The 20,923-nt window shown below is 41.9% G+C and overlaps 1 protein-coding gene across 3 annotated transcripts in view; it reads right to left on the reverse strand.

The window, feature by feature from the left end:
* kuz (zinc-dependent metalloprotease kuz) overlaps positions 1 to 20,923 on the reverse strand; it is an 83,316-nt gene that overhangs the window by 11,816 nt on the left and 50,577 nt on the right. For all 3 annotated transcript variants that reach the window (XM_069122349.1, XM_069122348.1, XM_069122347.1), the window contains exons 2-3: positions 2,862 to 3,122; positions 1,197 to 1,391 (exon numbers count right to left, since the gene is read on the reverse strand). In XM_069122349.1, the coding sequence (XP_068978450.1) occupies positions 1,197 to 1,391; positions 2,862 to 3,122 (456 nt within the window). The remainder of the gene's footprint in view (positions 1 to 1,196; positions 1,392 to 2,861; positions 3,123 to 20,923) is intronic.

The raw sequence follows: 20,923 nt of genomic DNA on the forward strand, positions 1-20,923 counted from the left end.
ATTTCGCAGGAAACAAAGTTGCATTCTGATATACATACATAGACGCACGTTCGAATGGATATATCAAAGACGGAAAAATTTGTGCAAAGTATTGGCTAGTTGTGACTTATTCTCAACGCTGATAAGACAATGGTTCTATTACGCGAACTTCGTTCATCGAACAAGCGACACAGCAATACGATTAAAGACGAAAGCGCTATCACGCTGATATTTCAAACGGCGCTCGATCGCCTTCGCGGAATAACAAAGTAAATAAATTTGCCGCAGAAACAAGTCGTATCAGAGATTAAAATTTATTTTAACGATTTCGTGCTTATTTTATGGCCCGTCGTTTAGTTTCGTACAGCTCTGATCCGTCTTATGCACCGTTATGTAATTGTTTATGTCCAGTAAAGAGCTTATCTTCTTACCACTTTATTGCTCCTTCGAAACTTTGATCGATATTTATTATCGCAGTTACGATCTTGGTACGTGTAACCTGTACAACGTTGATGGTAAGAATGGTACGCGAATCCTTACCACTGACGCTCGACGTACTATACTTTGGCATAAGAAGCTGGGCTAGATCGAGATACAAGATAGAGCGGCCCTCCTTTCGAGTATTCCTCGACTAACGTGCGTCGTATTTCCATTATTTCGCTTCTTGGACGCGGTTAATTGCGTTACCCAATTGCGCGATATACAACGGTCATCAGAATTATCCATGCAACTATATACAAATACTATCGATCGTCGTTTTTGGATTCCGTTTTAATACCGTTTGCACATTTACGTAAACGCGTAAAGATTTTTAACAAGGACGCAGGAGATTTACGTTTTATCGAAGGTAGAGGTATGCGAAACTGCCGTTTTAATCTGCCGTTTTAATCTGCCGTGGAAATGCGAGCTGTGCATTATTAAATATTAAAATTAATTATTGTGTTTAATTAGATCGAATGATGCATTACAACACTTACTGAAAGCGTGGTTAGCGTAGTTAGTTAATCGTAATAATCGTGTAAAATTAGATCTGTTCGTTGGTCTAAACAGTTTTACCGTCATTTTTCGTTCGATTTTTCTTCGTTCGACGAATCTAATATAACGATATATCTGGTCTAAAATTGTTCGTTGGACCGATTGGAGCGATTTCTACGATGATAATATTATTTAAGAGAAAAATATACCGAACGAAGAAAGCAAGAAAAAAGGAGACGTACCTTTTCGAAGATGGGCGTACGGGTCCTCGACGTTATTTTCGTGATAAATGACCGAATGTAACGTGTCATTTATCTCGTGCGGCGGAAAGTAATAGTGCGCCTTTTCCACGTACCACGCGCCACCGCGGGGCGAAATGATTTTTCCGTGGAAAACACCGTCGCTGATGCTTCCGAACACGTGACTGCCAGGTTCACCTGGAAATAATAACGGTCCTACATATTTAACAATGATGGTCAACTATAGAGATATTTCCGACAAATTTTCCACAAATATTCGTAACGCGGTCTCTCAAGTTTCAGCGTTCAGCTCGTTGAATATAATTAATCTTTCGAACTGTGTAGTTATCAAATGCCATAAATTTAGCTGCTTCTTGCTGTTTCGAATGATATGAAAATATACAAGTTTTTTCTTTTTATCGTAATATTCAAGCGTTGCAAGTACGTTTCAAGATTTTAAGTGATATCGCTTAAAAACGCGATCGGGATATGCATTTCGTTTCTTTTAAAAAATAGAATACCGCACCATGGAGAACGTGCGCACGTGCAGCGTTTAATTTCGTTTTCTCCGTCGAGTCGTACAGAGGAATAAATATTTACATCGGAAGAAACGTTATATCGGACCTATGTCAACCGGTTTTTCCTATCCACTTTGATAAAATGGAAGAGAATCTCGTGGTCGAGTATCGCTGAACGTCAGCAATTTTTAAAATAGATTTTTCTCTTCTTCTCTTTAAAAATCGAAGTAAGAGATTTGACCGTGTGCTTCCGGTCCACGGTAAACACGGACCACGGTTGGACGTAACCAGGTGGCCGAGGGTCGCGAGTGCAAAAGTGAAAGATAAACCGTTCCAACAAGCGAGCCGATCTATAATTTAAAACGTCCTCCTTTGCACGAACTCCTGTAAATTATTAGAGTGGAAATAAAGATCTCAGCCAGTACGTACACGCACTTTTGCGTGCCACACCTGGTATCGCGCGCGAATCGCGACTGGCTTAGAAGCAGATACAGCTCGGCTCGGACTATACCGTAAAACGGTACTGACTCGTTTCAAAATAAAGTTTTACAATGTAACAGCGCACGCGTAAGGAGCAAGGAGCTCGTGATTTACGCTGTAGCTATAGGCACAGGTATAGGTATAGGGAATCTCACGACCGTTAGACCATATTCCGTGGTGCGTCGTATTTCACAACTATTTTTGCGGCTGTTTCGTTCTTTTCGCCTACATCGTGCACCATCGTCTGCGACCATCGACACCGCGCACCTTCACCCTACGCGCATCTTCCGTAATTTCCACGTAGAGTTCGATAACCTTCTCACTGGGAACTGCGTTTCTTTTCACATTTCAATATCAATGGATAAGCGGAGCAACGAAATACGAAATATTCTATTCTCAAACGCCAGCGAGCATGCTATCGATAGAGGATAACGTTATTACTCTTGCATACTCGGATATTACATAGACACGGACACTTGTGCAATTTTCGAATGATTTTCAGAGCAATTACTTTTATCGTTTTTGTCATTTTCCTTCCCGCCTGTATTACGTATACGTATACGTATACATAGACCGAAGGAATTATCGCAAATTATCGTCTCAGCGCTGATTGAAAATCCGATCGCAGAATCGCGTAAGTGAGAAAAGAACGATCAAAGCTGGAACTTACCAACCAAGTGGCCCTGGTAAATATGCGAGGTATCGAGGTCTTCCGTTTGACCGGAAGGGCCTTCGATAATTAAGTTACTGCTAAAGGTAGCCAGATCTCGCTTCAGTCGGATGTGGAAGTCCCTTCCGTGCGAACGAAACTTCAGAGTCACGGAATTGTCGCGGGTAACCGACCTCTTGGCCCTCAAGTGACCTCGGTGGACCTCTTCGGTAGGATAAGAGAGAGGTTCGTAGTGGCGGATATATTCGTTCAATCGACGAGCTGCAACACATAAAAACGAACAGGCGATGCTTCAAACTGGTCATTAACCATACTTTCGAAGGCATTCGTTGAACGATGCCGGGAATAACACGAATCGTTGAACTTCATCAAGTAAGATTCGCTGTGAATTTTATTCCTTTCCATTCCGAACTTTCTTCGCTATGTAAAATACGCTTTCGTTGTACATTTAAACTTTCTTGTAACTTGTTAGCGCATCGATACATCATCCATCGTACGAGACTAAATATAGCTGATTCTCGCTTAACGTAACTCACTTAATTGGGTAATTATTTGGAACACGGACCATCTCACTGATTTCATTTACCTTGAAATATGTTATCAAGATCATCGTTCTGAACATCTTTCTCCTATACGTGTTATATCCTTTATACGTACGTATTCAACGAGATCCAGCTTTCTGGGTTTTCGATTAGGTTTAAATTAAATTGTATTCAATTTAAAGCCATATTTGCTTATATTTACTAGTACATTTTATTATTAACGCTATATAACTGGAAATATTTTCACTATTACAAGTTACGGGTTATAAAGAGTTACCGAAATTATGTCGTCGTCGTCGTCGTCGTCGTCGTCGAATCTAAATCGAACATCTCATTCACAACCGTATATGCAAGACTGTAAGAAGCGACTTGGAAAATTTTACTTCAACGTCGCGCGAATTGCTCGCTCGTAAAAATCTAATCCAACCCAATATCGATCCCGCAGGTGAGCGAGCGAGCGAGCGAGCAGTTTTTAAGAATAAAACTTTTGTCCGAAAATCGGACACTGTTTGTTCACTTGCGAGATTGATACGATGTGGCGTTGGATTAAATTTTTACGAGCGCGCATCGCGTGCCGTCTTCAAGTAGAATTTTCAAAGACGCTTGTTACAATCTGGCATATGCAGTTGTGAACGAGACTTTCAGCGAAGCTGTTTACTCAAGTTCGTAAAATATCCTACAAAGATGAAGAGTTCGATAGCTGATGGATGTAAGAAGTAGTCTGCCATATCCGCGAATATCTCGAAAACTAAGCCCAACTGCGGTTACACGCATGCGAATAAATTGTTCAGAATGATAACCTTGACAACGTATTTCAAGATCATTGGAATCGGAGAGGTCGCTCTTCCTGTTCCAAATAATTACCGTCTCCTTTTATTCGTTAATTTGCCCGTTACAAAAAGTACGACGGTAAGCTAACTTTTCAAACAAGATACTTGAACGAAAGTACGCCATTTATATTCGATCAAATAAAGTAATAACGAGTGGATTCGCTTTGAAGCAGGGTGAAATTAAATTCAGTTTGAATTTGAATCTGGCATGAATTTAACATTGCGATCAATGATCGAGATTTCAAGTAAAAAAGTAAAGCAATTTTCCAGGACAATATTCCACTTGAAGTAATTAACAGCTTATTTAATAATTCTGCAAAATAAACTCGATATTACACGCCAGAGCGTTATATTATCCATCAACGTGCAAAATTTCGAAATGGTTAGTATATAGAATACGCGTACTGTACTCCAATTTTTTTTATAGCGAATATGAAAATCATTTAAGAGTCGAAGAGTATTACTATCGCGTAAAAATAGATTTTTATATCGCGCTCGGTTTATAAAACCGGGAAGTCATAGACTTCCATTTTTCGTAGAAAGTAAGTTTCATCCATAATTAATTTCGTTAAAAACAGAAATATCGCTCGTGTTTTACGCGTCAGATATTTCTGACACTCGAAGGAACTCCGTCCATATAGTCCTGTAACCCGGTCAATAATCGTGACGCTTCGTTGCTTAACAAGTGCAAAGATGCTTGCTAAGTCAGCGTATAGAGGCAAACCAAAGCGAAAGTTTATACGAAACAAGTGGTCGTTACATGCAACGAAGAGCGAGAGTTTTGCATCGACGAGTAATGTCCCAATGAACTATATACGCAAATATATATTGCAAATAGTTTTGATACACCGGTTTATCGGAATCCGAATTAGACACAGACATAGGATAGAATTCCAGAATTCGAAGAACAAGCGACAGGAAAAATTCCAAATACGTTGTTACGAAAGATAGATTTCCGTCATTGGCAATGGCTGACTTGTCAACGAAGATCGTCGCGCGGTTCGTTCGATCAGAAAAGAAAGACAGAATGTCGCTTTTCGATGAAACGAGATAGAAGAAGGCACGGGAAAGAAAATATCTCGGAATTAATTGCGAGAAATTCGAGAGTTAGTATCGGCCGGAAGAACGCATATATGTTCGCGCGAAATAAAGTCAAAAGAGAACGGTCCAAGTTCGATAACCAGTCATCGTTTCGAAATGGAAAACTTAATAATTTGCTATCGCTGGCGTTAACGTAAAATTCGCATTAAGATCTCGGAGAAACCGACAACTTTATTACGAATTTCACGGAAAACTACGTTTTATGGAAGACACAACCATCGCTCTGTATAAACTTGGATCTTACGTAATCTCATAGAAACTAATAGGAAAAGAAGCTAACATTTCATTAAATCGTATAAATCTCGTAACGGTTCGCTGCAGACGGTGGGTTTAACTTTTAATCCGAATGACGGAAAGAGTACGTCGGGTAACGCGTACCTAACGGATGCCTACGACAGAAAAGGCGGCAGCAATATGCTGAAAGCGCGGAGAAACGTGGAACGATGGGATTGAGAAACGCGAAATGGTCGTCGCGACTTTCAATTTTCCAACGAACGCTTTTTCCTCCGAACCCTTGTACCATGACAAAAAAAGAAAGGAGAAGCAAAAGCAAAAAAGGACATCGTAATAACGTTAAAAACACGTGGAACGTAGTCGTGTAAAATTAGCGTTTACGGAAGAATATACTAAAACAGAAGATACTTCTATCAAAGATAGAAATATACCGAACGCTTTGAATTTAGAAACGTCTCTCGTTTCTTTTTCTCGTACATACATACTTTGGTTATACGACGCTCTAACGTTTGTGCAGAAATTACAAAGAGAAGTTTAGATATTTTTCTCCAATTTCCACGGGTACAGGAAACGACAGGGTACGGGGAAACGACAAGGAGACGCTGTCGTAAAATAGCATAAACCTACGTTGATATCAGTTGCGAAATTGGATTAACGCGATCAAGGTGATGAAAGAATCGAGGTAAGTGGGTCACCACGCACGGGTCGGCATTGTACCCGATGTGCATCGTGGGCGTAATTGGGCCGATACGACGTTGCGATGGCGTTACCTTTAAATTAGCGCAATCGTGTAATCCGAACGGGGAAATTTCCATTTCTCGTTTACTCCGGGGTAACGTACAGCTTCGATAACTCGACCACGGCAAACATACATACACGCGTTCTATCAAATTTTCAGGTCATTTAAACGCTACGATGGTTTGGTCGAGTCGACGTTGGAGATCGTGTTTCCGCGTTCCGATCGTGCTCCATCGAATCTTCTCTGTAAAACGCTACAAAAAGCAACATGCTTCGCCGATCAGCTGGTCGGATCGGTTTGCTCCAATGTTTTGGTAAAGATTTTGTTTCTGAACGTCGTTTCCTCCTTCAAGAATACAAATCGTATCCCGTGGCAAGAAAAGTCTCGACGGTTTACGATGCGAACCCGTCGTTCGAAGGACATTGGTTTTCTCCAACAGCATTTACTCAAATACGCGTCTGCTGTATGTAGTTTGCCGAACAGGAGAAGCACCATTAAACGTTGCAGCGTGACTATGTGGATCGCTTTCGAAAAGAAACTGCATTTAGTAGCACGGTTAGATCCTGGACTAAATATCCTCGAGTACAGGATGAAAAAGTTGTTTTTCGATTTACGAAAACATATAGAACGTATCGTTAGGATATTTAAGGGACCAGAGAAATTTTCTAATTTCATTGCCACGGGTTATGATCGAAAAGATTTCGTGGAAGACGTTTCCGGCATGGGAATCGCGTTAACGATCGCGTGGAAATTCTCGTAGGATTTCAGCGAAGACGCGAAGCGAAGAGACGAAGCGTGTCTTTGTTCGCCATTATCGAACTCGGCGAGGACCGAATAAAATTCAACGAATCTCCGCTACGTGCGCCTTTCGCAGTAGCAGTAGCAGTAGCAGTAGCAGTAGCAGTACGTAGTAGGTAGCAGTAGTAGCAGTCGGTCAAATTGCGTCTGGCATCGATCTATTGACTCGGGCATGTGCTCCCTTCTGTCCGGAGAGGAACCGGTTTCCGGTAGCTGGTTCTATCCACAGGAAACATCGTGGTTGCGAGGGGCGTAACTCGCCACGAACCGATGCGATGGATCCCTCGTTCTATGGTTTATGAACGTGTACGATGGACACATGGTGCGTTCGCGATCAATCTTATCTGCACGCATGCGCATTATACGCATAGAAATAAAAAAAGAAAGAAAATGGCAGGAGAGCGAAAGACGGATAGATAGGCAGGCAGAGAGAAAGGGAGAAAGATTATGGAAAAACGAAACGAGTGCAGAAGTTATCGAGAGAAGAAAACGCAGAGACGACGAGAGTAACATAATCCGTCAGTCGATTTTACATTGCATCTATTATAACGGAGTAAACGTCCCATTCGTGTGATCTCGAACGATATGATTTTATAGTGCGTTTATCGTGCACGTTTATCGCTCAAAGATACAAATTTATCGCGCTAATGAAACTCGATATAATATCGTTACAGATAACGTTACCAACCTGACGATCTACATATTATTATACGTATTAAGTTTTCTTGTTACAGACAATAGATATAGCATCTAATATTTCCACGTATAATTTTATCGAGTTAAAATTCGATCGAGATCATACAGCGCGCAAATCGATGAAAAGACTATTTACGTAAATGATTCTATCGTTCTCTAAAATATTCGAAAATAATGACTTTAAAATGAGGTATTTTGACAGCCTTGAATATTTGATACAGCCACGCAGACGATATATGTTCAGTTTCCGACATTCATTGCTATTAGTAAATCGCTTAACGGCATCGATATGATAGAATACGGTGTTACGTCGTATAAAGATACGACGAAAGCGTCTCTCTCTCTTTCTTTTCTCTCTTTGCACGAAATTAATTTGGTTGTTTACCAAAATTCGCCCGGGGAAAGCAAAGAATATACCACCGCGAGTGAATGGTGAAAATAGGCTTGTCTCGGTACACGTTCGATCCTGCTCGTGAGAAGGGATTTCAACGTCTTTCCTTCCTATACGTTACTCACTATACGCTACACACTACACAATCTCTATCAAACTATACAATCCTGTGCGACGTGGTTCCTGATCTACGTGGTGATTTGTATCGTTCGGGGATTTTGGCTAGATAAAATGAAAGACGTTTTTTTTTTTGCTCGTGAAATTGGCGTCGTTGAGAACTTGGCTCGCGTATTGCCGGATAAGAAGGTCTGGAATAAAGTCCAGAAGCTTGTAAACAATGCATGCGACGTACTTAAACGCATACACGTGGAAAACACTCGTATTAAGCGCGTTAGGAAGATGTCCGGGACAAAATATTGCAACCGATCCGACACATACGTGTAACAAATAGTATCCATTTAGTCAGAAGAAGCATATCGTTAAACGCACTTTCCACGCGAACTAACAACGTTGTCCGCGTTGTCGAGAAAGCCGTTTTTTAAACGGCACCGTCGACGACAAATTATTGTTATCGATTGGACCAAGCAGTAGCAGTTAGCTAGGAGACGATATTAACGATGGAGGAGGAATCAATTGACCTAGTTGCACGTGCCAATCCTGCCTGCTTGGCTACCACCAACTAATTTAACTATTTAGGCAGCTACTCGCACACTATGCTCGCCTGGGTTCAACGGAATAATGCTTTTGCACGAGAGACACGTTTTGTCTCTACCTTCTTTCTTCTTGCTTCTTTTCTCTTTGAAAGAAAGACGAAACTCGACGAAAGTCGTTTTTCGCACAAACCTTTCGATCGCGGTAACGGCACATACGAGAAGAAAAAGGAACAAAGATCCGAGTAAACATAACGGTATAAAAGAAACGATATGTCGTCTTATCGAAAATCGCCTTACGTCGATCGTAAGGGAAGCATTTAGGGTATACCAGCAGTGCGAACAATAGCGCAAGTTCGATGCAGATGAAGGCACGTTGTTAGCCGCGAAGCGTGGAATGTAGCGGGAGGCTTTAATTAAATTAGTTTAGGAGCACCGGATTAACATTAGTTGGCTAATTAATGTTGCGGCCAGCTGACTCTCGGAAATTACCTTTTTTGCGTAATTAATAGCCGTTGGAACAAGCTCTGCAACAAGAAGCCTGGAACGTACAAACCGGTGATAACTTACACGGGTTATTCCACTTATTAACTGTCACTGGTCATTTCTAACAACTCGTTAATTACTCGTTAATTACCCACGCGAATGTTTGTTTTCGTAAACACAAAGGCATCGTTATTCTCGGGTCGGGTCAAACAGCAATCTGACGGAAGACGTAACGTTTTTTGGTAAAACTGGTCTTACATTTTACATTTTACGTTTGAAGGCATCGCGTCTTCGTTACGAGAACTTCGGAAAAGTTTGGCATCTCTTTGCCACCTTTGGCAACAGTGTCATAAATTACTCGATAAAGCAAGCAAACTTTTATCCTTTACCCCCATCTTAAGCGATCGACAGCCGGCCAAATGCGAGAAATCAGTCATCGATAGCTGCTGTTTTCCATCTTACGAAAACCAAAGTGGCGAAAATCAGACGAGAACCGAGAGTCGTGGTCTGGTCACCACGCACGGTAGGAGCAGTGGTACGATCACCGGTCACGACAATCAGATTCAAACCAGTCGGTCGTAGAGTACAGTGCTCTTCCGTCTCGCGAAATTCAACGGCCGTGGCCCAATCGGCCGGACACGACAGGGTAGTTACATACGAACAGTCGTTCGAAGTTCAAGGGTCGTGATCCGACCGCCGAACACGACAAAGTCATATACGCACGGTAAATCGTAGAGTACGGGCGTCTTCCGCCTTACGAAGTTCAAGGATCGTGGTCTGACCATCGGACACGACGTAACAGCCGATATCTTGTATCGTATCTAGAACGGACAGTCTCTTAATAGCGACGCATCCAATAAATTCATACAGTCCACCTTATAATCAACTGTCTGGCCTGCAACTCCTTTCCTCCGTCAATCCGCTCGCAACCGCCAGTGTTCGTAGGTGTACAAAGTTTCATCGAATATTCTCGATCGATCTTTGCCGACCCTCTGGCTTCGAAGGCGATATTAACGCGATATAAGTGGCAATTAAAGAGAAACGAACGCATCGCGTTCGGCCCTGCAATTCGAATCTCCCTCGAATTCCGCTCTTTCCCATTCCCTCTCAAATGGAATAAATCTCGGTTATGCTCGTTCGCTCGTTCGCAACGACGTATCAGGGACATTGACACGTGTGAAATTAGTCGCATAAACCCGAATGAAAATACGTCCGAGTGCGAAACCGACGTTCGATACGGCTTCCAAACGGCGAGCAGAGTCTAAATATTTATCGACTGGTGGGTGCTCTTGTACAACGTTCGAGTTACGCATTGTCATTCGCGACTTTTGCCAATCACCACTGTGTTAGAAATTTTATTAACATCGTCTATACTGTCTGTTTGCTAAATGGCGGGATTCGCGTGTTTTTCTATTGATCTCTAACGATTAAGTAATCGCGTTTACAAGAGGGATTACACTGTTGACGACCGATTAAATTATTTACATCTGTACTTCTTTCGTTATTTTGCAAGTCAGATTTCGATCGGCGAAAATTCGACGTGGCGTTTACGATGTATTTATCATTCTCAATGTCGCTACCACTGTTAATACATTAGATCCGTAGATCTTTGTTCAATACAGTGAAAGATACTAGGGTGTCCCAAAAAAAAAAAGTGTATTTTCCATCATTACGTTGCTCGAAATACACGCGACAATATCTGCTCTATCGAGTGGATTTTATAATGGTTTTTATAAGGAAGAACGCCAAAAGATGCCTGGTTGTTTGAGACGTGTATACGCGCTTGCGCAAACACAATGAGTCTGAAACGTTCTAACGTTGCTGACGAGATTTACGCGTTCGTTACAACCATTTCGAGCGTTTAGCTGTTAATCGCAACATCACCCGAAGATGCTTCGATCTCTAGTGCTGCGCGTACGTAGCGAAAGATGTCTGGCTGTTGAACACTTGGCAGAATTTCTGAGATGTAATGAGATTTAGAGTAGCTTGGTGTGCGTTAAGTGGAAAGAGCGAAAACACGAGCGAGGATACATTTACTTTCTACGCGAGAAAATATGGAAAATATGGAAAATACAGAAGCATATGGAAATGGATTTATGGACGGTAATATACTTGGAATATCGAAGGAGTAAAGCGTAAAGGCATTTGAGATAAAAAAAAAAAAAAAAAAAAAAGAAAAACAAGCAAAGAAAACTGAATATCTTAATATCAATTTTAAATGAAAAACAATGAGAAACGAGAAACGAAGACGTAAAACTACTTTGCGTCTCTTCTTCTGTACAAGTCAAGTCATTTATCCGCCGATTTTTGAAACAAAACAGGCAAAGTTTTTGTTTTGAAACGATTCACTCTATTTAGTTACTCCGGATGAATGTGCAATGTGCAATAGCCGACCGTTAGCGTTTCTATATTAACGGAAATGTATGTATCGTACGGTCACTGGTTCTTGCATGAATACAACAATATATCGATTACATTTACGTATATATTAGCTAACGAATGATATTTGCTATTCCATTCGTCCGGTTCAACTTGGCGATTCGACAAACGCTATTTTCTATTGCTATTTAGCCGTTTTATTCCTCTCAAGTATGATGCGAACTCGTTTATCATTCTTCCGACGTATTAACCGAAGGAAATTGATCAATAACTGTTTCTGTTTCTTTTTCATCGTTCTATCTATACCACTACGCGGTTTTCTTAATTCCAATACACCAAACACGAGTAAGTTGCGCGAAAAGTTGCACCAATCGTTTAACCTTACATTTGCAAAAAAAGATTTCGTTTTTCTTATTATCGTCGCCCTTCGACCTTCAAAAATGGTAATCGTCTCCTTAGAACGATTCGAATCGTCTCCTTAGAACGATACAAATATCGAGAAAGATGGGATATCGTAGGAGAACGGTATTTCCAGAAATAGAACAGAATGGAATAGAAACGATCTGGTAATTGATCCCAAAGACCAATTGCTCGATTAAAGCAATTGAGAAGCAAGTTCTGTATTGTATCATTTAGGCCACTGTATCGTTGATAACATGTATATTTACATATATATTTTACTCATCGAAAAACTGAACTAGTCGAACTGAAGTAGTCGAACAAGTGTTAAACGCGATAAATCGACGAAAGACGGACGAAAAAGAGGAAAATTTCTAGATCATCCTAGACCTAAAGTGGTATTCTCTGACCCATTCTCTGGCGTGGTTTCATCGAGTTTAGCGGATACATATGTTCGAGCACGCTTCCGAAAGTCGCGCCAACTAACTGTTCTATTACCGAGTCCTTTGTCACAGATAAATCACAGATTAACAAGGCTATCCGTGTGTTTCAAGCCGAAACTGTTTCCTGTATCTGGTATTTTCCAATAAATACACTGTCTTTCTGTCAATTAAATTAATTAAAGCTCAACCTTTAGGAAAGTTTTTCGATTGCGAGAAAATTCGCAGAGCTTTTCACTCCCCTTTCCGGTTCGTCCTCTTCTACTCGTACCAACGGCTTCCTTCCTGCACTTCAGAGTTCCTACGCCTTATGAATGCAGCTTTAGCGTAGCTCGTAGAAAAAGTACTTAAAACTTTTACGGTTCGGCTCCTTCCACGACAGTAATTGAAAAGCCTAGCGGAATAACCAGTCACGTTCAAAAATTCAATTCTTTGTTCTTTTCCGCTAAAAGGGTAAATATTTTCCAAGATTTCTAGCTAATATAACTCGGTAAGTAATCGTTGCAAAAAGACCATTTCAATTTCAAACGGATAGATGTCACTCCGAGGATACAAAACATATCTTTTGATATTTTCCATCTCGTTAGTCGTCGTTAATAACGGCGTGAAACGTCGAGCCGTTATTTCCATGGCATCGTACGTCGCGTCGCGTCGATTGATTGGCGAGACGCGTCAAAGAATACGATACGACGTCCGTAAATAAACGTAGAATCGAAACTGCTTCTTGCATACTCGTGACACGATAAAACGCGAGTCTTCGAGCCTCGAGCTATAGCTTCGGTGAAATACGATAAAGAGCGAAGACAAAGGGCGAGGAACGGCCGAGGAAGCAGAGGCGGCAACATTTCATCCAGAGATGCGAAACACCGGCAGCACCGCGAGAGAACGGTAAACAACAAATTTTCTACGACTTTCTTCGTTTTTCCGCTCTACTTCCTCATCGATAAATATCGCGCCCGCGCTCCAGCTCGCCGTCCGTGCTACTTCCGTTTTCCACGGCAATGGTAAATACAAGCGAAATTTTCAACCGTTCCGTCAAACGTTCAAACCGATCCAGTCCATCTAATCGAGCCTGCAATTATGTATTAACTTCAACTTGGCAAACGTGACGGCCCATCGGCCAAATACAATGCAAAGCCTCTTTCGAATAAACATGCAAAATCAAATTACCCTGACTACTTGTAAATAAATTTCATATTTATTCTAACGTAAAAACGCTTGGAGGAACAACTCTAACTACGCGTTATATTTTTCGTATAGTTTCATATTATCGAATAACCAAATTGAATCACCGGTGCAAGTCTAACAAAGAATAACGATAGAAATAAGTTGTTGAAACGGACGCTTTCACGTCCGTTCGGATGTGCAGTTACATTACTCGTATGAAAATCGAAGAATTAATGGTAAATACCGATCAGAAGCGATATTTGATACCTTCTCATATCGATCCTCCATGACCGTCTCCTACGAATTGAAACAGTTTATTTTCTCTTAAGATGAAATAATTACATACTGTATTTCCTTGTTTATTAGTCAACCGATTAGTTTACAAATATGTTTGCATTCAAATTCTATATGCGTATACGCATACGTGTACGACGACTCTTGATATACTCCGTAAATACGCATACCCATTGATAAGCCAAGTTCTAAATACAAATCGGTTACGGTTCATTACCTTGACGCGTAGCATATCGATCAACATCGCCACGTTGAATAATCGGATTTTACAACCCGATGGATTCGTTTTAGATTCGCGTTTCGGCGCAGAGAGGACTAAGTACATAAAACAACGATATACACTATCGACACATGTTACCAATTAATGTCGAAAATATCGCCATTATCGTTTTCTTGCGAATTTATTCGCAGAATAAATATAGTTAGCTCTATCAAATCCAAAGAAGTTGCATTCTTCGCAACTGGTTCTCGGCATAGCGTTACGCGACAGAAATGACGGACAGGGTGGTATCGGAGACGCCTGGTGAACGAACGTAATACCGTTTGGGTTTTCTCCGAATCTCGTGTGTCTAGGATTCGAAAACGTTAACGAATCGTGAACCAAGAGATATTGGAAATTTTTCGTTTTCGTGCAAAATTTGTGTCCGCGTTTTTCTCCAATTTTCGCACGGCATTCCGTATACGTTGTTTTAAATTAACAAAACCATGTCAACTACAAGAAACAGTTTGATATTTATCCCAAGCGGCGTTGAATATACGAAACGTAGTCAGTGCTTATGTAAAAGACATTAAGAAGGAATTTGCTGTTAGTTCTAGTCCCGGTAAGCTCTGCGACAGTCAAGTTTCGCGAAGCGGCCCGAAGAGAAGCCAACGCCGCATCCCATTTCCCAAGTTTCAAAGCGGCAAGGTTTTGTTTTTTCGCACGTTGTTTGCTATCCGTCGAAGAACAGATATCCATGCGGTCGATGCTACTCGTTTTATCACACGATAGATAACAGCTAATTTAACGTTAACAGGCGACGTTTGACAAATTATTATTTATTCGACACATCGACCAGACTAATAGCGAAAAACCTGTGGCTGTTTCTTATAATTTATACTGCATTTAATATTTGCCACGAGAAACTTCATGAAAAATAAGTAGAGATAACGATAAAAATATAGGAATCTATAGATTCGAATAGCTATTTACTATAGTACGTATTCGTATTCGTATTCGTATCGACGGCAGAACATTCATTTATCTCTGTCACTTACACGTATGCAATTGAAAATGAAAGCTGAAAGCACACAGAGGATACTATACATCGCGACATCTTCCAACAGAAATGGTTCGTTTCTATCGTATCGTCTGATGACGAATCGAAAAATGCCGGTGGAGAGTATTTTATATCGTCTTCAATTATCTGCGACAGATGGTCGGGTGAACGCAGAGAGACAATGGGAATAATGGCAAAAGAACGAACGATCACCTTTTTCTAATTAAAGTCCGGTTTCTATGGGCACTTTCAGACAGCGTAGCGCAGCGTCCTTATTATTACATTTCCGTGTTCAACTTTGAGAGAATCTAACGCAACAACAGAGACTGCGAAGCAAGAAAAAAAGGCACAATGGGCATAGAAGCGCGGACGAAATCGACAGAGCACGTGAAAAAGTAGAAAAATAAACGAAAGAAAACGAACAAAGGATACGGAATGACGTTAAACCGATAAGGATGGTCGATGCAGCGGCTATAAATGAAGCAGAAAATAAACCATTGGATATAAATGAAAGTTAAAAAGAAAACAGAAGAAACGAAGATAGAAAAGGAATAGGAAAGAACGAGATAGAAATTGGAGTGCGAGATACGAGAAAGTAAAGAAGATCGGTAGATGGTCGGGTTTGCGCGTCACTGTGAGTTTTAATTTCAACTCGGACCTATCTTCGTTCTCCGCATTGCCAACTGGTGTGATAAACGATGATGCATCGAAGCGCAAAAATATCGAGTTTAACGAACTCGAATTAGCGTAGAACTAATGGAACGAAGATCTCGCAACGAGCGATATGAAATTCCTCGTTCACGTTTCTTTGCATGCTTCTTCTTTCCACTTCTTCCAAGTGATTATCTTTTCTTTTTCTCGCCAGATGCGTTGATTATGTTTTCCAAAGAAAGTCAAGGTAATAAGACGCGATTCTTCGATTAAATAATTGGAAATTTTGCAACGCCTGTTTTGTCTCTTTTGCTTCGCACGTGCTTCGGTTTTATAACACCGAACGATACGATGCTTCGTCACTTTGAAATTTGAAAGCATCGTTAAAGCGTTAAGAGTATCGATTATAGTTTATTTCGCGAGTAGACACGACGAGTTAAATTTTTACGTGATGAAAGAAATCAGTGCCCTCGAAACAAGAGCCATATATCCAAAAGTCAATCGGTTCGTTCGTATCAGACTGAGTCTCGCAATCTACGAGTCGGTCATAAACAATTTTATCGTAGTTGACAGATCGTTAATGCCTTTATGGATGAATATGGGCGACGTTCGTTACAATTCCGATTCACCTTCCATATAGTATTAAAATATAAAACAACGACCGGTATTACGCGTGGTGTTTACGCGAAGGTAGCCTGGTATCCGATGAAATATCACCTCGAGTGGTCAGGCATTTATTGCACGTCAAACGCCACCTGAGCGACAGGTGGGTCGGGTACACCGGTAAGGATGGAGAGGGACGGCGACCCGTCGAGCGTGGGGATTCTGTTTTGGGACCGATTCTGTGGATCATCGGCTACGACGCGGTGCTTCGTTGTCCCATGCCGCTTCGTGTCCCCGGACACAGGCATGATGCGTTACGCTGGCTTCACGTTGGTCCTGGCTGGGGGACGCTGGTGGCACGACACAGTGCGTCACGGCGAGCTCGCCTTCGCTCGCGTGGTGCGTGCTATACGCAGGCTAGGCCCGAGGGTCAACCTAGCCAAGTTGGAAGCTATATGGTTCTACGACTGGCTGCGTAGGGGAGCTCCTTTGCCTGGCCTGTGTTTGGATATGAAAGGGGATGATGTCGGGATGGGACTTTAGATGTAATATCTGGGCCTCACCATCGACAGCCAATGGACGTTCGGGTCGCATTTCAGACTCTTGGTCCCCAAAGTGACGACGACAGCCAACGTCTTATGTGGCCTGCTGCCGAACAATCTGTGGGTCCGAGGTCGGAGTGCGCTGACTATACGAGGGACTCGTCCGTTCTCCGGTTCGATCAGACGACGAGTCGTCGCAGTCTGCTTTTGCCAAGGAGTTTACATAGGACGACCGCCATCAGGACCATAAAGGGATACTGGACGGTATCTCATGCGTCGGCGTCTGTCCTGGCAGCGTCTCATCCGTTCGAGTTCCAGGCCTTGGCGCTCCGAAGGGTGTACGAGAACATGAGAGGCCCGGGCTCGGGCGACTCGAGATTCGAGGGGAAGCTAGGCGAGAGGCATGGGAGCGGTGTTGCTCCGACTTACTCTAGCCGAAGATCAAGTCTGTGGCCATCGGGCTGTTAGATCGGTCCTCCCAGTTGGGAGGCTTGGAGGGACCACGGAAGGCTCCCGTTATCCTTCCGGATGACGCAGGTGCTCGCCGGATATGGAGTATTCGGGGAATACCTGCAGAAAAGGGTGAGAACTTCTCACCCTTGCAGGGTTCCGCGCCGAAGGGCGGCGTTGCGCCTCCCTAGGTAGTTACAGGGGTCGTCACGCCGAGGAGATTCCGGGGTCTCCTCGGATTTGCACGACTGCCCATTGAGGGTGGCGCCTCTCAATGTCCACATTCCTAAGGAATGGCTCCCTCAGAATGGAAGAAGACGCAGCAGTGCTTCGGCAGCAATTCGAAAGAGGTGCCGGAGCACCCCTGTTGAGCATCAGGCAGGCCACCGTGGGGTTTTAGTCGATAAGTCCGACACTAACCCGCCGTTTCCCAGAAGAGCGGCAGGGTGTCCACGAGGATTTCCCCACGTATAAAAAAAAAAGGTACATACATATGTCGTGAATCGTTGTCGGATCTTTGTAACGATTTATATATGTGTCAAATGAAATCGAAAGTCGTGTCGTATCATACACGCGTTCTATTTTAAAATAAATGAGAAGTTAAACGTTCAATACCACGAGGCGAATCGAGTTAAACGAATGCGTAGACAATTATTGTCGATAATCGTTAGCAAACGATATATTTTATCGTACCGTAATATTAAAGTTGTGGCGGCACTCGACAACAAATACCGCCACTCAACACTAACTAATACCGGGCAACGGTAGCGTAGTGGTTAGCGTATAAACCTATTTGACATCCCCCTCCCCCGCCCCCTCCCTATTATCCCATCTCCCCCAAAAGTCATACAGCGCCCAAAATGTAGACTACCGAAGCGTCCTGTTTTGCGACCAAGTTTTCAGGACAAAAAAATCAACCAAAAACAAAATTACATAAAAGCTCCGCTCCCCAGCGGCTTAAATCCAAAGAATAGATTTAAAACACAAAAAATGTAAAACGCCGACACATAATATAGTATGGCTACATCGTATCGTCGCGTATCGGTACTTTCGCCTAACACATCTTATCGAAATTCATAGTTTATTGTGAATACCCAATATGTATTAAAAATTGTATCTTGGTTTAAATAAACTTAAAAAAAAAAAAGTAGTGGTTAGCGTCTTAGGTTACGAACGTTCGGGACCCGGGTTCGAATCCCGGCGCCCGTAGTCCGATTTTTCTTCCACGCACCTAAATTAGAAGAAAAATAGCAGTACCCCAGCAGAGCGAGACATCTACAGCCCCAGCAGCTACAATTATCACGGACATTTACGCCTCAAAGTGTATCTACGTTTGTCGTGATTTTTCAGAAACGAAAATTTCCGCCACCCAGGCATTATGAGCTTCGATCGTTAAATTTGAAACGTGTGTTTGAGATTAGGGTACGAGAAAAGAGAGAGAGAGAGAGAGTGGGATCTGATTCTAGCCAACCTCTAACCCGAAAGGAAGATGCCTGATCGAAGGAAGAGAAAAAATGAACGAGCTTTATTATTCGATCGAGGCAGATGATAGACGATCAGCGCTATACGTGCCAAGCTCTTTAATACAGATCGCGTATATGTAACAAATCCCAAAATCATTTGAAATATGCAGATAATCGCCTAACGACCGATCGCATTAAAAGTTCGATCATTCCGGACTTTTAAATATCTCAACTGCGCAGTGGGAAACACATTTGCCAATTATTCAGAGTAACCTTTCTACTTGTGTATATCCGACCAAGCGAACCAAAACGTATTTCCCACATAACAAACAAACCATTAGAGACAGCACACACCAACGATCTCGTTCTACTTAAAATACCTTTGAGCACTTACTGTTTCGTCTCATTTCCAAACCAATCTACATAGGTCGTATTATAACCAAAAGCAGCATGCTAAAATACTAAAAAAATCGTTTGCACGAAAGCTTCACTGATTAAAACACTCGATCCTCTTAAAAGACGTATGTACTTTACAAAAAAAAAAAAAAAAAAAAATAAACGTTGAATTTGACTGAGAGAGTTTCTTAAAAGAAGAAAAGAAAACGAAGAATAAATGCAAGGTAAGTTATTTATATACGTATTTGCGAACGCCTGTGCACACGCGCATTGGAGAAAACGCGATGAGAAATTCGCTGGAAAGAGCGGCATTGAAGAGGACAAAGGGCGCGAGAGTTTACGATGTAACGGAGAGGATGAAAAGCGTACGGAAATCCCATGATGCGAGATATAACGCTGGGGTAAACTTGCGGACGTGTCAGCGTCGCGACGTTAAAGCACGTTCGCCATGAAACGATTCTCGGTGCGTACATATAACATCTAGCCTCATTTATGCAGCTGCGTTTTTCTCATACGCGCCGCATCCGATAAAAACCTGTACTCTAGCAGCCTAGCATTTGCCTACAGGGAATGCCGTATTATAATGCTGTAAAAGCCCGATAAAGAGTCACCATCCGGTGCAAGAAACCTCAAACGCTTAATCGCAATGATTACCCATACAATAATAATCACGATACTTTTGAAATTCGAACTCAAACGTACGACAGCACGGTAATTCGACTATTTTATTCGCAAACATCCGAAAACTGAAGGAGGGGCAAATAAATTTATATCTTGGATGACGTCGGATAGTTATTTTTCTTTCCTCGTAATTCGACAACGTTCGTAGCAGCGTGACGGAGTGCGGAGAAAAGCAACCTCGTTACGAAAAGCTTTTCTCCCTGTTATGGTGCATGCACAACATGCGTATTTATACACGCGGAACTGTCGCGCAGATTACTCTGTTTGAAGAAAAGTTTGGAAAGCAAAAGTAAGGTATATGGTGTGTGAGACACGACGCGAAACAAACGATCCGATTAAGTGTCCTGGCCGATCATGTAGTATGTAAAGAGTAAACGTTTAAAACAGTAGGCGTCGTCGACTCTATATACCAAGGGAATAATCGGGTAAAGCTCGACAGACAAAATGGCTTAACGCAGCACACCAGCTCCTGTAGTTCACTCGTTAAATGGATATATCGTGCAACATTCGATTAAAATTTTCTAACCAAGTTCTACCCAATTTTGGCTCGCTCCCAAAGTTTCTGGATAAATTATCCGTGTCGATAAATACCAAACTTATGCGTTACTCGCGTGAATAATAAAATAACGATCGATATAATACATCGAATGTAAAAAGGTCTCATTGTTGCAACCACGTTTGCCCTTCTCAACCTCGTACGTCTCGTTCAAACCAATTTCATGCGGAATAAAAGAGATCGACAAATTTATTCGTACGAAGATATCAAGTAAACTCAACCGATTTATCGAAGCTACGATGAAAGATTTATACGTTGTCGTTTAAAAACAGAGAGAAGTTAAACGATACATAATTTCGTATGTAGAGATTATTT

This window comes from Bombus flavifrons, chromosome 10 (assembly GCF_040668555.2).
Source record: "Bombus flavifrons isolate JBK064 chromosome 10, iyBomFlav1_principal, whole genome shotgun sequence".
NCBI classification, from domain to species: Eukaryota; Metazoa; Arthropoda; class Insecta; order Hymenoptera; family Apidae; genus Bombus; species Bombus flavifrons.